Consider the following 16,074-nt stretch of genomic DNA (forward strand, 5'->3'; position numbering starts at 1 on the left):
CTAAAATCCCTTCTGCCTGTCCTTGGTCCATACCCCTCCATTCCTTGCATATTCACATGCCTATCCATAACTCCCATAAACACCCCTATCGTATTTGTGCCCACCACTACCCCTGGCAGTGTGTTCCAGACTCCTACCAATCTCTGTGTAAAAAACTTGCTCCTTGTGTCTCCTTTGAACTTTGCCCCTCTCACCTTAATTGCAAGCCCCCTAGTTTTAGACATTTCAACTCTGGGAAAAAAAACACTTTATCTATGCATTTCATAATTTTATAGGTTTCTGCCAAGCCTCCCCTCAGCCTCTGCTGCTCCAGAGAAAACAACCTGAGTTTTTCTAGCCTCTCCTTGTAGCTCATACCTTCTCATCCAGGCAGCATTCTGGTAAACCTCTTCTGTGACTTCTCCAAAGCCTCTGCATCCTTCCTGTAATGTGATGACCAGAATTGAATGCAATACTCTAAGTATGGCCCAACCAAGGCTTCAACATGACATCTTGACTCTTGTACTCAACACCCTGACCAATAAAAGCAAGCATACCATACACCTTCTTTACCACCCTATCTACTGGCATGGCCACTTTCAGGGATCTGCTAGGAGTTTTCAGCATTTTCAGATTTACAGCAAATGTCTTTTTTCATATGAAATATTGATTTCACTGTCCACTTGTCTTCCAGGTAAACCCCACTCCCGATTCTGCTCTGGACATTTCTTTCTTTCTTTAGGTATGTTGGTGGGTTATTATGATCTGGAATGTATATGCTGTTTCACTTTCCTCACACTCTGCCTGATCTCTTGGGTATTTCTAGTATTTTCTGTTATTATCTTCAGATTTGCTGCATCTTCGGTATGTGTGAAGAATGGCCTCTTATTTTGGGATTGTATAATATCTGAAGCTGAGGCATTACTTGCAGGATGGAGCTGAGAGACAGGTTAGGGTGAAAATTAACACCAGAAAGAATATCCAAGCAGCAGTCAAGGTATGAAACCTAATCCCACACAGAACAGGAAAGTTCACCCCGATTATGATACACCTTTGCATTTCACTCAATTGTTTGAAGTAAGTAGGTACTTATTGGAGAGATGCTTGAACTTAGAAGAGACAGAAGGTTAAGGGGAAATTTAATTGAGGTACTTAAAATCATAAGGATTTTCATACAGAAGATAAACCAAAACTATTTCCACTGGCAGGAAGGTGAGGAATTGGAGATATTGAAGATAATTGGCAAAAGTACTAGAAGGGAAGAGGAGGAGAACATTTTTGACACAGTGAATTGTTGTGATCTGAGACTCATTCCCTGAAAGGGTAGTGGAAATCAATTCAATGGGAACATCCAAAAAGGAATTGGAGAGACACCATGAAGGAATACATTTTCAGGGTTATATAGGACAAAACCAGAGAGTGGGGCTAATTGGGTAACTTGGTCAAAGAGCTGGAACAGGTGCATTGGGCTGAATGGCCCCTTGCTATGTTGTATACCATTCCTGATGAAATACAGGTCTGGAATGTTTTTCCCCCACCCTTGCAATTTTGCTCTGAGACTCAACCACAAATCCCAAGATGCACAAACTGCCATCTTGAGTACTGATCTGTGACTATACTTATCCTTACAACTTTCAAACTCACTCTCAAACAAATAATTATCTGTCTCTTTTTCCAATTTTATCTGCACAGTATGTATTGGATATATTTTTCTCACCCACACTGTACATGTTAAGTAAAACTTCCAGGCTCTAACCTGGCTTGATGTTATTCTGGAAAGTAGTTTGCTTGTAGGTGCTTCACTTTGCGAAGTGATAGCGATTCCAAATGTCCCCTTTCTCACTCACATATTTCACAAAATAAAATCTGCAAATGCCACAGCAACATCTTAAACTCACAGCTTCTAACTCCGCTTGAAACCAGGTGTCCTTTTAGAAATTGTTACAAAAAACATTCAGAATGAAGGCCTTGAACAGAAATAAGCAATTCATTTTAACTAACAAAGTCATGGCAGTTTCTATAATCTGATTTAATCCAGTGATTTGATCACATCATAAGTTTTTTTCCCCTAGAATATTTAAATAAAAGAGTATTGTAAAGGGGTAGTTGTTTCTAAGCTTCCCTTGAAAACACTGGATGTCTATAAACATTGTGCATTTATCGTTCACACCCACTTCAGAACGCAATTACATTTTAAAATCTCTTCCCATTGAGTTTTGATGAAAGAGAAGGCTATTTTTAACTAGTTTTTATTCTTTTTCACATTTGTTGACTGACTTGACCAACTTTTTACACTTTCAGCAGTTCTACCCTCTTTGTTATCAGTTGGGACAACAATGGCGGAGAAGAGGTTTATAAATTGAATGATAATACTTTACAAAGTGACGCAGAGCTGACAGACTTTAAGGACCAGATCTTTAAGTTTAGAAAATGGAAAGGCAAGTCGATAAGTTGTAAAAACATCAAATGAGACTTGAAGTTTGTAAATAAAAGAATTGAGTGCTTTTATCAAGATATTGCTCACCCGATCCTTAATTCCCTGGAATTTATTTCATTTATTCCTGATGACGTGGCTGTGAGGCACTTTTTTCTATGTTTAAAATGTATCATTAAAAGTTGTTACATTGCGAAACATTTACAGATCATTGATGAAGCTGATAACAAATAGGAATGGGAGAAAGCCATTCTGGCCCTCTAACTTCTATCTGGTGCCTATTTTCCTTCCCCACCCCCATATTCCTTAGTTAGATCATAGTTGGAATGTTGCCTCCAGGCTGAGGTGCCCTAAATCAAAAAGAAAACAGAGTTTATGGAGAAAACACAGAGGAAATTCACCAAGATGACAATGGATACCACTTATTTTAGTCATGAGGTGGAAGAGAGAGACAGGAGCAGGTTTTATTTGAACGAATGGGCCATTCAGCCCATCAGGTCTGGTCAAGCAGAACTCTGAAAGGGATTGATAAGGTCAATCAGCAAAATGCTATTTCCACTGTTTAATGAGTCAGGGCATAAAGGGCATAAATTCAAATGCAACACACATACAAGACAAAATGAAATTCCAGGAGGGATTTATTTAAAATGATAGTGTTACTCGGATATTGAGTGGCATCCCAGAATAAATCATCAGTTTTAACAGAGGATTGGATAAATATGCTAAAACTGTAACAGGATATGGGGAAAAGGGAATAGAACAAAGTGGGTAGCTCGCTAAAAAATCAGAAGCATTATGCTGTGCCAAAAGATCTCCTTTTGCATTATAAACTGTAATGATCTCGATGAGAATTTAGACTTGCTGGGTTGTAATTGCACTCTTCTCTATCTAATTATTTGTCAATAAGTTAACAAGAGTGTTACAAATTTTAGGCTATCTACTGTATAAAATTACATACAATTTACAGCACAGAAGCAGGCCATTGAATCCAACAAGTCTATGTTGGTGTTAATGCCACACACAAACTCTCTCTCCTTTCATCCTATCTCTCAATTCCCTTCTCCTTCTTGTTTATCTTTAGCTCCTCATTAAATGCATCTGTGCTATTCACCTCAATGACCTATCCAATTACTGCTAATACACCTTTTCTCACCTTGTGTCCTGTAACCATGCAATTCCCACAGAGGTGCTCTTTATTTCTCTCACATCTGCACAACCCAGCTCCAGGAATATCCTGCTTATTGCTCAGCCGAGCATTTCCTGCTCAGGGTGCTAAATTGGAGTATCCCATTTCCCATGCTTTTGCCTTCATCACTTCTCTCTCCCAGAATTCCTGTGCCTCCATCCTACTAGCTTCCACATTTATTGGAGTCTTTTCTGGTATCTCTTCCAGCAATTTAAAGCAGGAATAGGCAGATTTTTAATCAATAAGGGAATCAAGGGTTATGGAGAAAAGGGAGGAAAATGGAGTTGGGGATTGTCAGATCAGCCAAGATCTCTTTGAATAGTGGAACAAACTTGATGGACTAAATGGACCACTTGTGTTCCTGAAACTTATGGAATTATTTCATAAATCCCTTTCTCCATATTCCAAAGTTGATAGAATGCCACCAATCCACCTGAGTGGCATTCGATCAACCCTCAACTCCTGCTCTAAGTTAATAAAAACATTCCAATCAATGGACAGGAAGTAACCATTCAGCTCCTCCATACCTACCATTTCATGTGATCATGGCTGATCTGCAAAATGTGGCAGATGTAATTGTGAAGTAAAAGCAGAAAATATCAGCAATACTCAGAAGGCCAGGAAGCATTTGTTGAGGGAGAAATAGAATGAATATTTCAGGTCTGTGTTTTTCATCTATTTCTCTCTCCACAGCTGGTGCCTGAATTGCTGAGTACGTGGACATTGATTTTATTTATGACTGATTTGTGACTTCACTACCTATATGCAAGAATAAAATAAAAATTGTTGGAAAAACTTGGCAGGTCTGGCAGCATCTGTGGAGAGAAAAACAGAGTTAATGTTTCAATTTAGTGTGGATTTTAATGGTGAGTCATACGTATTCAGAACGTTAACTCTGTTTCCCACTCCACAGATGCTGTCAGACCTGGTGAGTTTCTCCAGCACTTTGTGTTTTTAGAATCAAAGAGGTTTTACAGCATAGAAAGGGGCCCTTCAGCCCATCATCGAACATAATCTATTCTGATCACAGCTTTTGTAAAGGTCTCAACCTTCATCCCACTAGCTCCTGGGTCAACTCACTTTCCCCTAGCCTTGTATGCCATGGTGTTTAAAGTATTCATCAAAGTATTTCTTAAATATCGCCTCCATCTTCCTTTTAGGCTGTGACTTCCACATAAATATAACCAACTGGATGGAAATTCCTGAAAAACCTCCAAACATCCTGCTCCTTATCTTAAAACTGTGCCCACTGGTTATTGGCCCTTCTACTATGGGGAAAATGTTTCTCCCTATTTACCCTCTCTATGCCCCTCAGAACTGTGTGTTTCATATCTCCAATATCTGCAGTTCTTTGAGAAACTCAGCCATTCTGGCAGTTCTTGGAGAGACTGCAGAAACTGAGTTCTGAAGAAGGGTCACTGGACCTGAAACTTAACTCTACATTCTCGCCACAGATGCTGTGTTTTTCCAGCAATTTCTGTTTTTGTTTCAGATTTTCAGCATTCAAGTTCACTGGGTTTTTTATCTGCAGTTCTTTGTTTGATTATCCTGACCACTATAGTCTCTCTTCATAGCTAATTGCTCCATCCCATGCAACATCCTAATGAATCTTCTCTTTACCCCCTCTAGTATAATCACATCCTTCCTACGGTGTGGTGACCAGACCCCTAAGACCATAACAAATAGGAACAGGTGTCAGCTATTCAGCCCCATGAGCCTGCCCAGTCATTCAATAGGACCATGGTTGATCTAACATTCCTCGTGTCCACTGTACTGCTCCTTTCCACATAATTCTTAATTCCCTGACCAACCAAGAGTCTAACTCGGATTTCCAGCATCTGCAATATTTTGCTTTTATCCATAGTGGCATAATTCTAAAAATATAACCCTTATCTTTCTCCCTTCCTGGATAAGCCCTAACCCATTCAGAATCTTCCCCCAACTCAATGGTATCAATTCCATCCTCTTCTGTCATGATTTGGAGATGCCGGTGTTGGACTGGGGTGTACAAAGTTAAAAAATCACACAACACCAGTTTATAGTCCAACGGGTTTTTAAAAGTTGCATTCTCGGGTTAGCTGTTTAAAAAAAAGGGTTTGTGATTTACACCTGAAAGAAGTGAAACTATCACTGTATTCGAACAGATGGATGCTGCTGAACTGCTGTGCTCTTCCAGCACCACTAATCCAGTATTTGGTTTTCAGCATCTGCAGTCATTGAAAAATTGATTAGATAAAAACAATGTATAATTTCAGTTACATCACACTGCAAATTTTTGCTATAAATTCTGTGTTACGATCGAGCCCTCCACAATCACCTGATGAAGGAGCAGTGCTCCGAAAGCTGGTGCACTTCCAATTAAACCTGTTGGACTATAACCTGGTGTTGGGTGATGTTTAACATTGTAACCCTCTTCTGTATCCACCTTCACTCCGGCCACCTCTGCGCCTGCGTACATTGTTACCGTCGCTCTGCCGGGTCTGCGCTTGCGCACTCTGTCAGGATTCCCACACCAGTGAGGACAGCAGATGCTGGAGATTAGAGTCTGAGGGTCGGGTGCTGGAGAAGCGCAGCAGGTCGGGCAGCAAAAGCCCTTCATCAGGAATGAAGTACCCGCACTATCTTCCACCCCAACCTCATTCCCGATGAAGGACTTTTGCCCGAAAGGTCAGTACCAGGTTAGAGTCCAACAGGTGTTTATTTGCAATAGGTTTTGGAGCGCTGCTCCTTCATCAGGTGTTTTTTTTTGCTCAGAAAACTAGTGCTCTCAAATAAACCTGATGAACTCTAACCTGGTGTGGGATTTTGGAACTTTGTCCATCCCAGTCCAACACCAGCTCTACCATGTCAGGATTCCGTCATGGGCTCAGTTTGGCGCTTGCGCATGTGGTCAGGGGGCCGGCCTCGCGCCTGCGCGCATTGTCAGGATTCCCCCGCGCTAGGGCCTTCGACGCGCGTGCGCATTTTAATCAGGTGCCCGGCGCCTGCGCCGTCGCCCTGACGGTAGGGTGGCGGTACTGCAGCTGCGCGGGTCGTCTCCAGGTGACGGGGGGGGGTGGGCCTGATGGCGGAGGCCGAGCCTGGGCCTGGAGTTCCACTCCTCACCTGCCCCCATTACTCCCGCTCCTGCCGGCTCAAGGTAAGCGGGATCATAAACCCCCACATTCAGGGGGGCGGGAGAGGAGAGCAAGGGGCCTGTATTCATGTAGTGTCTGACCACGCCACCCCTGATGGTGCACAGGAAGATCCCAGAGAGCCTCCCCTCCCCCTCCCCCCGGCCTTTAACGGCGATGTTGACTGAGGGACCTGAAGGATAGGCATCGATTAGCTCTCCCCCACCCCCTCCAGTTGCATTTCAGATTTAAGATCATAATAAATCGCAGTAGATGGAGGCGATTGTGCTGCCTGACCTGTGTTTTCCCAGCACCTCACTCTCGAGGCTGAATGTTAAGGTGTTTCAACTCACAGGGGAATCTAGAGCCAAGGAACATAGTCTTCTTAGAATAAGGAGTTTCCCATTGAGGGCAGAAATGAGGATACATCTCTCAAAAAGTCAGAGTTTGTGGAATTTGCTTTGCCATTGACCAGTGTAGGCTGTATTATTTGATACATCAGAGGTTGAATTCGACTGATTGTTGATCGATAAAGGGATTCCAGGTTTGAGACACAGGCAGGAAAGTGCCCGTCAAAGCCACAAGTAGATCATATTGAATGGCACAGTGGTCTCAACAGGACTGAATGGCCTACTCGTGTCCCTAATTTCTATGTTCTTATGGGCCAGAGCAGATAATATTGAAATAGAATATGAGTTCTATAAGTCAGTTACAAAACACATTGGGATCTCCTGATGTTGTGAAAGGCACTATATAGGAAGATGATGGTACAATCACTACACTATTAACACAGAGACTAATGAAATGATCAGGGGACCCAAGGTTGAATCCCACTATGTTAGAGTTCAATTCAATAAAAACCTGGAATTAATGATGACCATGAAACTGTTGCTAATTGTCAGGGGGAGAAAAAAATCCATATGATTCACTAATGTCCTACAACAGAGAGAATTTGCTGTCTTGTGTGGTCTGACCTACATGTGACTCCAAACCCACAGCAATGTGGTTGACTCTCAACTGACCTCTGGGCAATTCGGAGGTAAACTTTGGTAAGTCCAGTGATGCCCACATCGCAAGAATGAATAAAGAAACGCAAATAATTATTATCTTTTAATAGGGCTAAGTGTTGTAGTGAAATTCCAGAGAGACTGTACAGCCTCCTCCTTCTGCTAGCCAACTGTGCTTCACATCCCACACCTAATCAACTACACGCCAGAACCTGCTTCCCCCCTCTAGCAGGAAGGGCCAATTGGAGACCTGACATAAACAGTATCTAAGATGCCACATTGTGTTCAACATTTGTCCTAATGAACAGTTATTATTTCGCCATCAGTGAGAAATCCAATATGTTTTATTCACAATGGTCAAAAGATGGACTCAGGGAAAGGTCTAATTGTATAAGCTATCTGTTGGAACAGGTGTGGTTCACACCTTGAAGTGAGTAATGCAAAGAGAACAGATAATGTCTCACAGACCTTTAAAGAATTATATGATTTACAGGCTTTATAATGCACTAATGTTATTCATTATTGGTAATTCGAATGTAGCAACAGGAGGCTTTTTAGCCCATTGAATTTGCCGTATCCTTCAGTTACATCATAGCTGAACATCTAGTCCCTCCATATACTTCAATACCATTAATCTGCAGAAAGCTATTGATTTCTGTCTTAAACCTGCTCAGTGATTGAGATTCCACAATTTCTAGGCTAGAGAATTCCTTTAGAATGGAAAAAGGCCCCATCATTTCATTTTTAAATGGTCTATCTCAAGAGGGTTGGAATATAAAAGCAGCGATGTGCTACTGAGACTTTATAAAGCTCTGGTTAGGCCCCATTTGGAGTACTGTGTCCAGTTTTGGTCCCCACACCTCAGGAAGGACATACTGGCACTGGAACGTGTCCAGCGGAGATTCACACGGATGATCCCTGGAATGGTAGGTCTAACATATGAGGAACGGCTGAGGATCTTGGGATTGTATTCATTGGAGTTTAGAAGATTAAGGGGAGACTTAATAGAGACGTACAAGATAATACATGGCTTGGAAAAGGTGGATGCTAGGAAATTGTTTCCGTTAGGTGAGGAGACTAGGACCCGTGGACACAGCCTTAGAATTAGAGGGGGTAAATTCAGAACAGAAATGAGGAGACATTTCTTCAGCCAGAGAGTAGTGGGCCTGTGGAATTCATTGCCGCAGAGTGCAGTGGAGGCCGGGACGCTAAATGTCTTCAAGGCAGAGATTGATAGATTCTTGTTGTCTCGAGGAATTAAGGGCTATGGGGAGAATGTGGGTAAGTGGAGTTGAAGTGCCCAGCAGCCATGATTGAATGGCGGAGTGGATTCGATGGGCCGAATGGCCTTACCTCCACTCCTATGTCTTATGGTCTTATCTCTTATTCTGAGATTATGTTCCTTAGTTCTGTGCTATCACCTAGGAGAGGCATCCCATGTACATCCAATTTGTCATTCCCTTTAAGAATTTTGTAAGTTTCACTGGCATTACGTCTCACTGCTTGCTTCATCAGCATGCTTTTAGTGACTTGTAGATAAGAGCATCCAGATCCCTTTGAACACCATTACTTCCCAACTTCTCACTATTTAAGAATGTTTTGTTTTTCTGTTTTTTTCTACCAAATGAATACTTTCACATTAGTTCACATATGCTCTACCTGCCATGTTCTAGCCTGAATTAGCCCAGCCACATCCTCTTGAGGCTTTCCTGCAACTTCCTCACAACCTGTGTTCCCATTCGGTGTTGTCAGCAAATTTAGAGATTTAAAATTGGTCACCAGACACAAATCATTTCGTGTATATCAATAGTGAGCAGTTGTGGTACTAGCACTGACTTTTGCTTTATTCCAAAAGTAACACAGTGCCATCCTGAGGCTCATTAGTTTGTTCCTTCTATTTGCTTTCTGTCTGTTAATGAAGTCATCCATACCAATATATTCTTCCATATCCCATGAGCTCTAATTATGTTTACTTGCCTCTTGAGTGACGCCTTATCAAAAACCTTCTGAAAATATAAATGCTTTACATCCGTTGATTGACCTTTTATATACTCCAAGTAACATCCTGAAAAAAAAACTCCAGTGCTCATGTCAAACTGGATTTCTATTTCATTGATTCATGTTGACTCTGCCCAATGTTGCCTTTTTACCATCATGTTAGCAAGTCATTGTTAATATATAAAAAGAAAAACATTCAGAAACTCACTGGGATTATGATTTAGCACGATTTAGATTATTGTAGATATTTTTAATCAACCTGTTCAGATATACTATGATACACTTCTGGAACAGGCGGGGCTTGAACCCTGGCCTTCTGATCCAGAGGTAGGAATACTGCCACTGTGCCTCAAGGATCCTTTCAGATTATTATAAATAGAATCAGAATATTCTTGTTACTACTCTTCCTGCCAATCCCAAACATGAGTGATAATCAATCTCAGTAAGTAGACTTGTATAGTTATGTGTGTTCAATATGATTGAAAATATTAACCAGCTATTTTATTTCTAGTTCTGGAGTTTTCTTTAGGAACTAGGAGTCTGGATTATTCTCAGACTGAATATAGTAGTCTGTAAGGAGGCAGAAATGTATCATATGGATTTAGTGCAAGGAAAAACAGTTCAGTGATTCAGACTCTGATTCCAGAAATAATGATGTTGACAGAGACAGAATATGTTAGAAGCTGTAAAATGTTTCTTAAATAACTGTTGAGTAATAGAAAGAGTGTTTTGAATCTACAACACAGGATTGAGTAACCATAGTGTCATAATTTTTAAAGCAGTTTGTTCTTCCTGAACAGGTTTGCCAGTATTTGAATACAATTTCTCAAAGTCTTTTTACATACAAACACATGAATTAGGAACAGGTGTAGGACTTTCACCCCCTTGAACCTGCTCTGCCATTTAGTAAGATCATGGGTGATCTGACTGTAACCACAAATCTGCATTATCACCCAGCCCTAATGATGTTTCACCACTTGCTTAACAAGAACCTCTTCATCTCATTGTTTTCCTTAAATAAGTTCAAGGACTTTGCTTCTGCGTTTTTAAGTTTCCCCTGCCATGATGGGCAATTTCACATTTTCCAACATTAAACTCTTTATGTTATATCTTTGTCCACTCACCTAACCCATATATTTATCTCTTTGTAGTTTCATGTCCTTTTCACAATTTACTCCCTAACCACCTTAGTTTGTGGTTGTCAGCAAAGTTGGCAAACAAACCCTCAGTCTGTTCATCTAAATCATTTATGTAAATTGTACACAGTTGAGGCCCCAGCACTGATCCCACTTGTTACATCTTGCCAACTTGAAAAAGAACATTTATGTCTATTAGCTTTCTGTTAGTCAGCCAATCTTCTATTCATTCCAATATACTACTCCCCAAATAGGAACTTTATTTTCTGCAATAATATTTGATATGGTACCTTATGCCTTCTGGAAATCTAAATATAGTGCATCAAGTGATTTGGACATGAATAAGGTCAGAAGTCATGTAACATCAGGTTATAGTCCAACAAGGTTATAGTCACAAGTTCGCGGAGTGCTGCTCCTTTGCCAGGTGGAGTAAGCTGACATAGGAGCAGCGCTCTGAAAGCTTACAACTATAACCTGGTGATATGTGACTTCTGAGCTAGTGCATCCACTGATTTCCCCTTTATCCATGACATATTATACCTCCTTAAAGAAATTCAAAATGTTGGTCAAATTATATTGACTCTGCCTGATTACCTTGAACTTAACAAAGTGCCATGTCATAACTTCTTTAATAATAACTTCTCACATTTGCCTTATGACAGGTGTTAAGCTCACTGGCCTATTCTAAATGATTATCTTGATTGTTTCAAGTGGCTGTAGTTCTGCCTGTGCCTTTTTATGTTATACATATTCTTACATTGTGCACAATTTGACCTCCTGTTACTACACTCTTTGTTCTCTGTATCACCATTTTATTTATTTTTTCTCCGATTGGTTCTTATTCCTCATCGCCTCACTGACTTTTATTGATAGCCAGTCCGGCAACACCTTGTTTTCAAAACCCTCCAGAATCTCACTTGTCCTGAAATTCCTTCACCTCTGTAGCCCTCTGAGATCACTGTATTTTTCCAATTTTTCTTACACATCCTGATTTTTTTTGTTCCGGTATTGGTGGATGTGTGTTTTACTTGGATATTTCTTTCAGGTCGGCTACCATATTCACTGCTGGCAACACGATCTGTTTTATACTGGGGACTAAATGTGGAATGGGTGACTACTTTGCAAAACACATCTGCTCTACCATTGGAATATCCCTGATCTTCCAGTTGCTTGCCATTTCACAAAACCAGTTTGCTCTGATGCTGGCATTCCCATCATTGGCTTGCTACTGTGTTCAAATGAAGCTTATCAAAAGCTGGTAGAACACCACCTCATTTTATACTTGGGCACTGTACAGCCAGTAGCACTCGTTGAGTTCCATGCGTCAGACTCCATCTTTCATTTTGCTTGCCTCCCCCACTTGTGTCTCCTTGTATCTTGTTGATTTTGTCATTTAGGAGGGTGGGTATTGCTACAGCTTTGTAGGCCATGACTTTGGTACTAGGTTTGAACTCCTGGTCTTCAGACATTATCTTCCTCAGAAAACTGAACCCTATACTAGCACACTGAAGGTGATGTTGAATTTCATTATCAATGTCTGCTGTTGTTGACATTTGGCTCCTAAGTTAAGGAAAGTGATCCACATTGTCCAAGGCCGCCTTTTGGATTTTGATAACTGGAGTCAGTTCAGTGTGGTGGAGCCAATTTGGTAAAGGACCTTTGTCTCAGTAATGTTTAATGTAAAGCCTATTTTCTTAATTGTCTTGGTGGCACATCAGGCAGTTTCAGAATTAACCACTAGTTGGGTTGTGCAATAGATCTGTGAACTTTCTCTGGTTAGCTTGACTTTTCTGTATCATCCTTCAGATTTATTTTAACTGTTTTAATTTTTAACTTTGAATTTTACTATGTTCTATTCCTCTGGTGTTAATGTACTTTCTTGCAAACAAGATTACTTAAATCTTGACACTGGCTAGCTTTAATTTTTAATAGAAGCTGCTGAGAGGGCAATGGTTAATTGCTTCATCACAAAAGAGATTTGGTTTACCATATTCAACAAATTATGGATATCAAAGGCTGATTAGCTGATAACTATATATTGCAAACTCTTGTGAATTTTTAATTTGTCTTGCAAAGTGACAAAGGAATATTAAAAAGCTGCATACTTCACTCATCTCCAAAAACTACAAAATCTTCTAATCTTTTGTCCTATCAATCTGTTCTCTTGTTCTCTGAGGTGGATGTGAAAGATCCCTAAGCTCTGTTTCAAAGACATGTAGGCGACTTCTCCCCACTGTTCTATCCAATAGTTGTTACTAACCACAAAAAAAAGACTATCTTGTCATTATTACATTACTGATTGTCAGAACTTGGTGTATTTCCAACATTATTACTGTGTCAAACTTTAAAAGTAGTGTGACTACGGAAATACAAGTTGCTGTTTCAGTCAAACAAAGCCACCTGGAGCTTATTTTCTGACCCTGTTCAAGAATGTAGAAATCATTGTACATTCCACTTTTAAAGAAATATGCATGTTTGTTTTGAATTCATACATGATCCTGTCCTTATGAAACAACACACCAAAATTACCATGGAATAGCACTGTGAGAAATCTATCAATATGTGTATACAATAAAGAAAGCTGATGTGAAGAGCTGAGAAGGACATTGTTTTAACCTTTCAGGCACCATGCTGCGGGAAGTTTTACATTTGCCGACTATGTCACGATGACATAGAGAATCATCAGATGGATCGCTTCAAAGTTACACAGGTTCAGTGTGCAAAGTGTGAGACAGTTCAGCAGGTTGGTCAATACGGAAAAATCTGTTTCAGAGCATCAGTGTACCAGTTAAGCTGTGCGAAGTGTGTGTGTGTGTCTGTATGTATAACGTAACCATCACATCATGGCATCAACTGTCCAGCAATGCTTTCACATTTCACCACAATTCTCCAACAACTTGTATTAAGCAACAGCATGAATAACATTACATGGAAACTAGGGGTTGGCCATTTGATCCTTTGAGTCTGCTCCACCATTTGATATGCAAACTCTCTCTCTCTCAATGATATATTCCACGTTCTCCCCATATTCTTGAAGCCTTTAACATCTATAACATAGTAATTAGGAGGAAGGATGGATCATATAGCAATTTGAGCCTCCATTCCTCTTCAAAAGGATCATGTCTAACTCCACTGTCCTGCTTAATCTCCATATCCCTTCACCCCTTTAGTGTCCAAAATTAATATACAAACTATCCTGAGGAATTCTGAAAAACACAGATATAGGGAAGACACCATTTTGGATGGTTAGCTGAAAGCTTGGGTGAAAAATATTGAATCTTAAGTTCTGATTTAGAAAAATAGGGATACCTGACTTAGGCACCTTAAGAATGTGTGGTCAGAGCTGGCTGTGTGTGAGAGAGATGAACCCACAGCAGAACTGAGGACAGCTGGAGGCTAACTGGTGGAGGTTTCAATGATTGAATAAGTGAAGTCATGGCATAAATTAAGAGGAGGAGGACCTGAGGATAACAGGCAAGACTCCTCCTCGTTTCTGTGTGAGTAAGCCATTTGGTTTGTTCCATATAAAATAAACCAGAAAGTGCTGGCGAAACTCAGTAGATCTGGATCATCTATGGAAAGAGTAAAAGTTAGCATCTTGAGTCCAGAATCAGTTGTCTTCATGCTCCTTCTATGATTCCAACACAGCTAAATATGTACACATCATAAAAAGATCACTTTTTGGTCCCAGTCTGTTGTCCCTTGCATATTAAATTCTGGACTGATGTGTGCTCATGCAACTTAGAGGTAATATTGCTGGAAAGGAACTGGTGCAAATTCATGATGAATTGGGCTTGGTGTGGGACAGATGCATACAGTGAAACTTGAAAGGGTTCAGAAAAGATTTACAAGGATGTTGCTGGGGTTGGAGGGTTTGAGCTATGAGGAGAGGCTGAGTAAGCTGGGACTGTTTTCCCTGGAGCGTCAGAGGCTGAGGCGTGACCTTACAGAGGTTTATTAAATCATGAGGGGCATAGAGATGTCCAGCACAGAAACAGACCTACTGTTCCAACTTGTCCGTGCTGATCAAATATCCTAACCTAATCTAGTCCCATGTGCCAGCACTTGGCCCATATCCCTCTAAACCCTTCCTATTCATATACTCATCCAGCTACCTTTTAAATGCTGCAATTGTACCAAACTCCACCTCTTCTTCTGGCAGCTCATTCCATATACACACTACCCTCTGCGTGATAAAGTTGCCCGTTTGGTCCATTTTAAGTCTTTCCCCTCTCACCCTAAACCTATGCCCTCTAATTCTGGACTCCCCGACCCCAGGGAAAAGACTTTGCGTATTTATCCTATCCATGCCCCTCATGATTTAATAAACCTCTGTAAAGTCACCCCTCAGCCTCTGACGCTCCAGGGAAAACAGCCCCAGCTTATTCAGCCTCTCCTCATAGCTCAAACCCTTCAATCCCAGCAACATCCTTGGAAATCTTTTCTGAATCCTTTCAAGTTTTGCAACATCCTTCCGCTGGCAGGGAGATCAGAATTGCACGCAGTATTCCAAAAGTGGCCTCACCAATGTCCTGTACAGCCACAACATGTCCTCCCAACTCCTATACTCAATACTCTGACCAATAAAGGAAAGTATATCAAATGCCACCTTCACTATCCTATCTACCTGTGACTTTACTTTCAAGGAGCTGTGAGCCTGCACTCCAAGGTCTCTTTGATCAGCAGCACTCCCCAGGACCTTACCATTAAGTGTATAAGTCCTGCTAAGATTTGCTTTTCCAAAATGCAGCACCTCGCATTTATCTAAATTAAACTCCATCTGCCACTCCTCAGCCCATTGATCCATCCAATCAAGATCCGTTGTAATCTGAGGTAACCTTCTTTGCTGTCCACTACACCTTCAATTTTGGTGACATCTGCAAATATTGATAGAATGGAATATATGGAACATGGTGGTCAGCTAGGGAAGCTTTGGAATTGTTAAATAATTCTATCCGCAGAAACTTTATGGATATTTGAAAACTTAAATATTGATATTCAGGATCACAAGCACAAAACATTTGTCGTCTCTCTGCCTTTAAGTCATTCATTATGACTCTGTTTCTGGATGCCAGTGTTGAACCAGGAACTGTTTGTTCAAGTTTAGTAGTCAGCACACAACATTTGAATGTTGGTACAACTACAAATAGTTATCATTTGAGCATAATTCAGTGGAATAAACTAATAATGAGCGTGAATGTTAAGCTTAGATCTGTTTGTA

The 16,074-nt window shown here is 40.7% G+C and overlaps 2 protein-coding genes across 4 annotated transcripts in view; one reads left to right on the forward strand and one right to left on the reverse strand.

Annotated features, from left to right (window-relative positions):
- LOC140485548 (uncharacterized) overlaps positions 1 to 6,446 on the reverse strand; it is a 33,112-nt gene extending 26,666 nt beyond the window's left edge. Inside the window, exon 1 of the mRNA XM_072583764.1 lies at positions 6,392 to 6,446. The gene's annotated coding sequence lies outside the window, so the exon portion shown is untranslated. The remainder of the gene's footprint in view (positions 1 to 6,391) is intronic.
- A 167-nt stretch (positions 6,447 to 6,613) lies between these two features.
- Positions 6,614 to 16,074, forward strand: part of rchy1 (ring finger and CHY zinc finger domain containing 1) — a 45,847-nt gene continuing 36,386 nt past the window's right edge. For 2 of the 3 annotated variants that reach the window (XM_072583765.1, XM_072583766.1), the window contains exons 1-2: positions 6,614 to 6,738; positions 13,477 to 13,596. In XM_072583765.1, the coding sequence (XP_072439866.1) occupies positions 6,664 to 6,738; positions 13,477 to 13,596 (195 nt within the window). In that variant the 5' untranslated portion in view covers positions 6,614 to 6,663. The remainder of the gene's footprint in view (positions 6,739 to 13,476; positions 13,597 to 16,074) is intronic. The other variant, XM_072583767.1, reaches the window with a different exon arrangement.

This window comes from Chiloscyllium punctatum, chromosome 14 (assembly GCF_047496795.1).
Source record: "Chiloscyllium punctatum isolate Juve2018m chromosome 14, sChiPun1.3, whole genome shotgun sequence".
Taxonomy (NCBI): domain Eukaryota; kingdom Metazoa; phylum Chordata; class Chondrichthyes; order Orectolobiformes; family Hemiscylliidae; genus Chiloscyllium; species Chiloscyllium punctatum.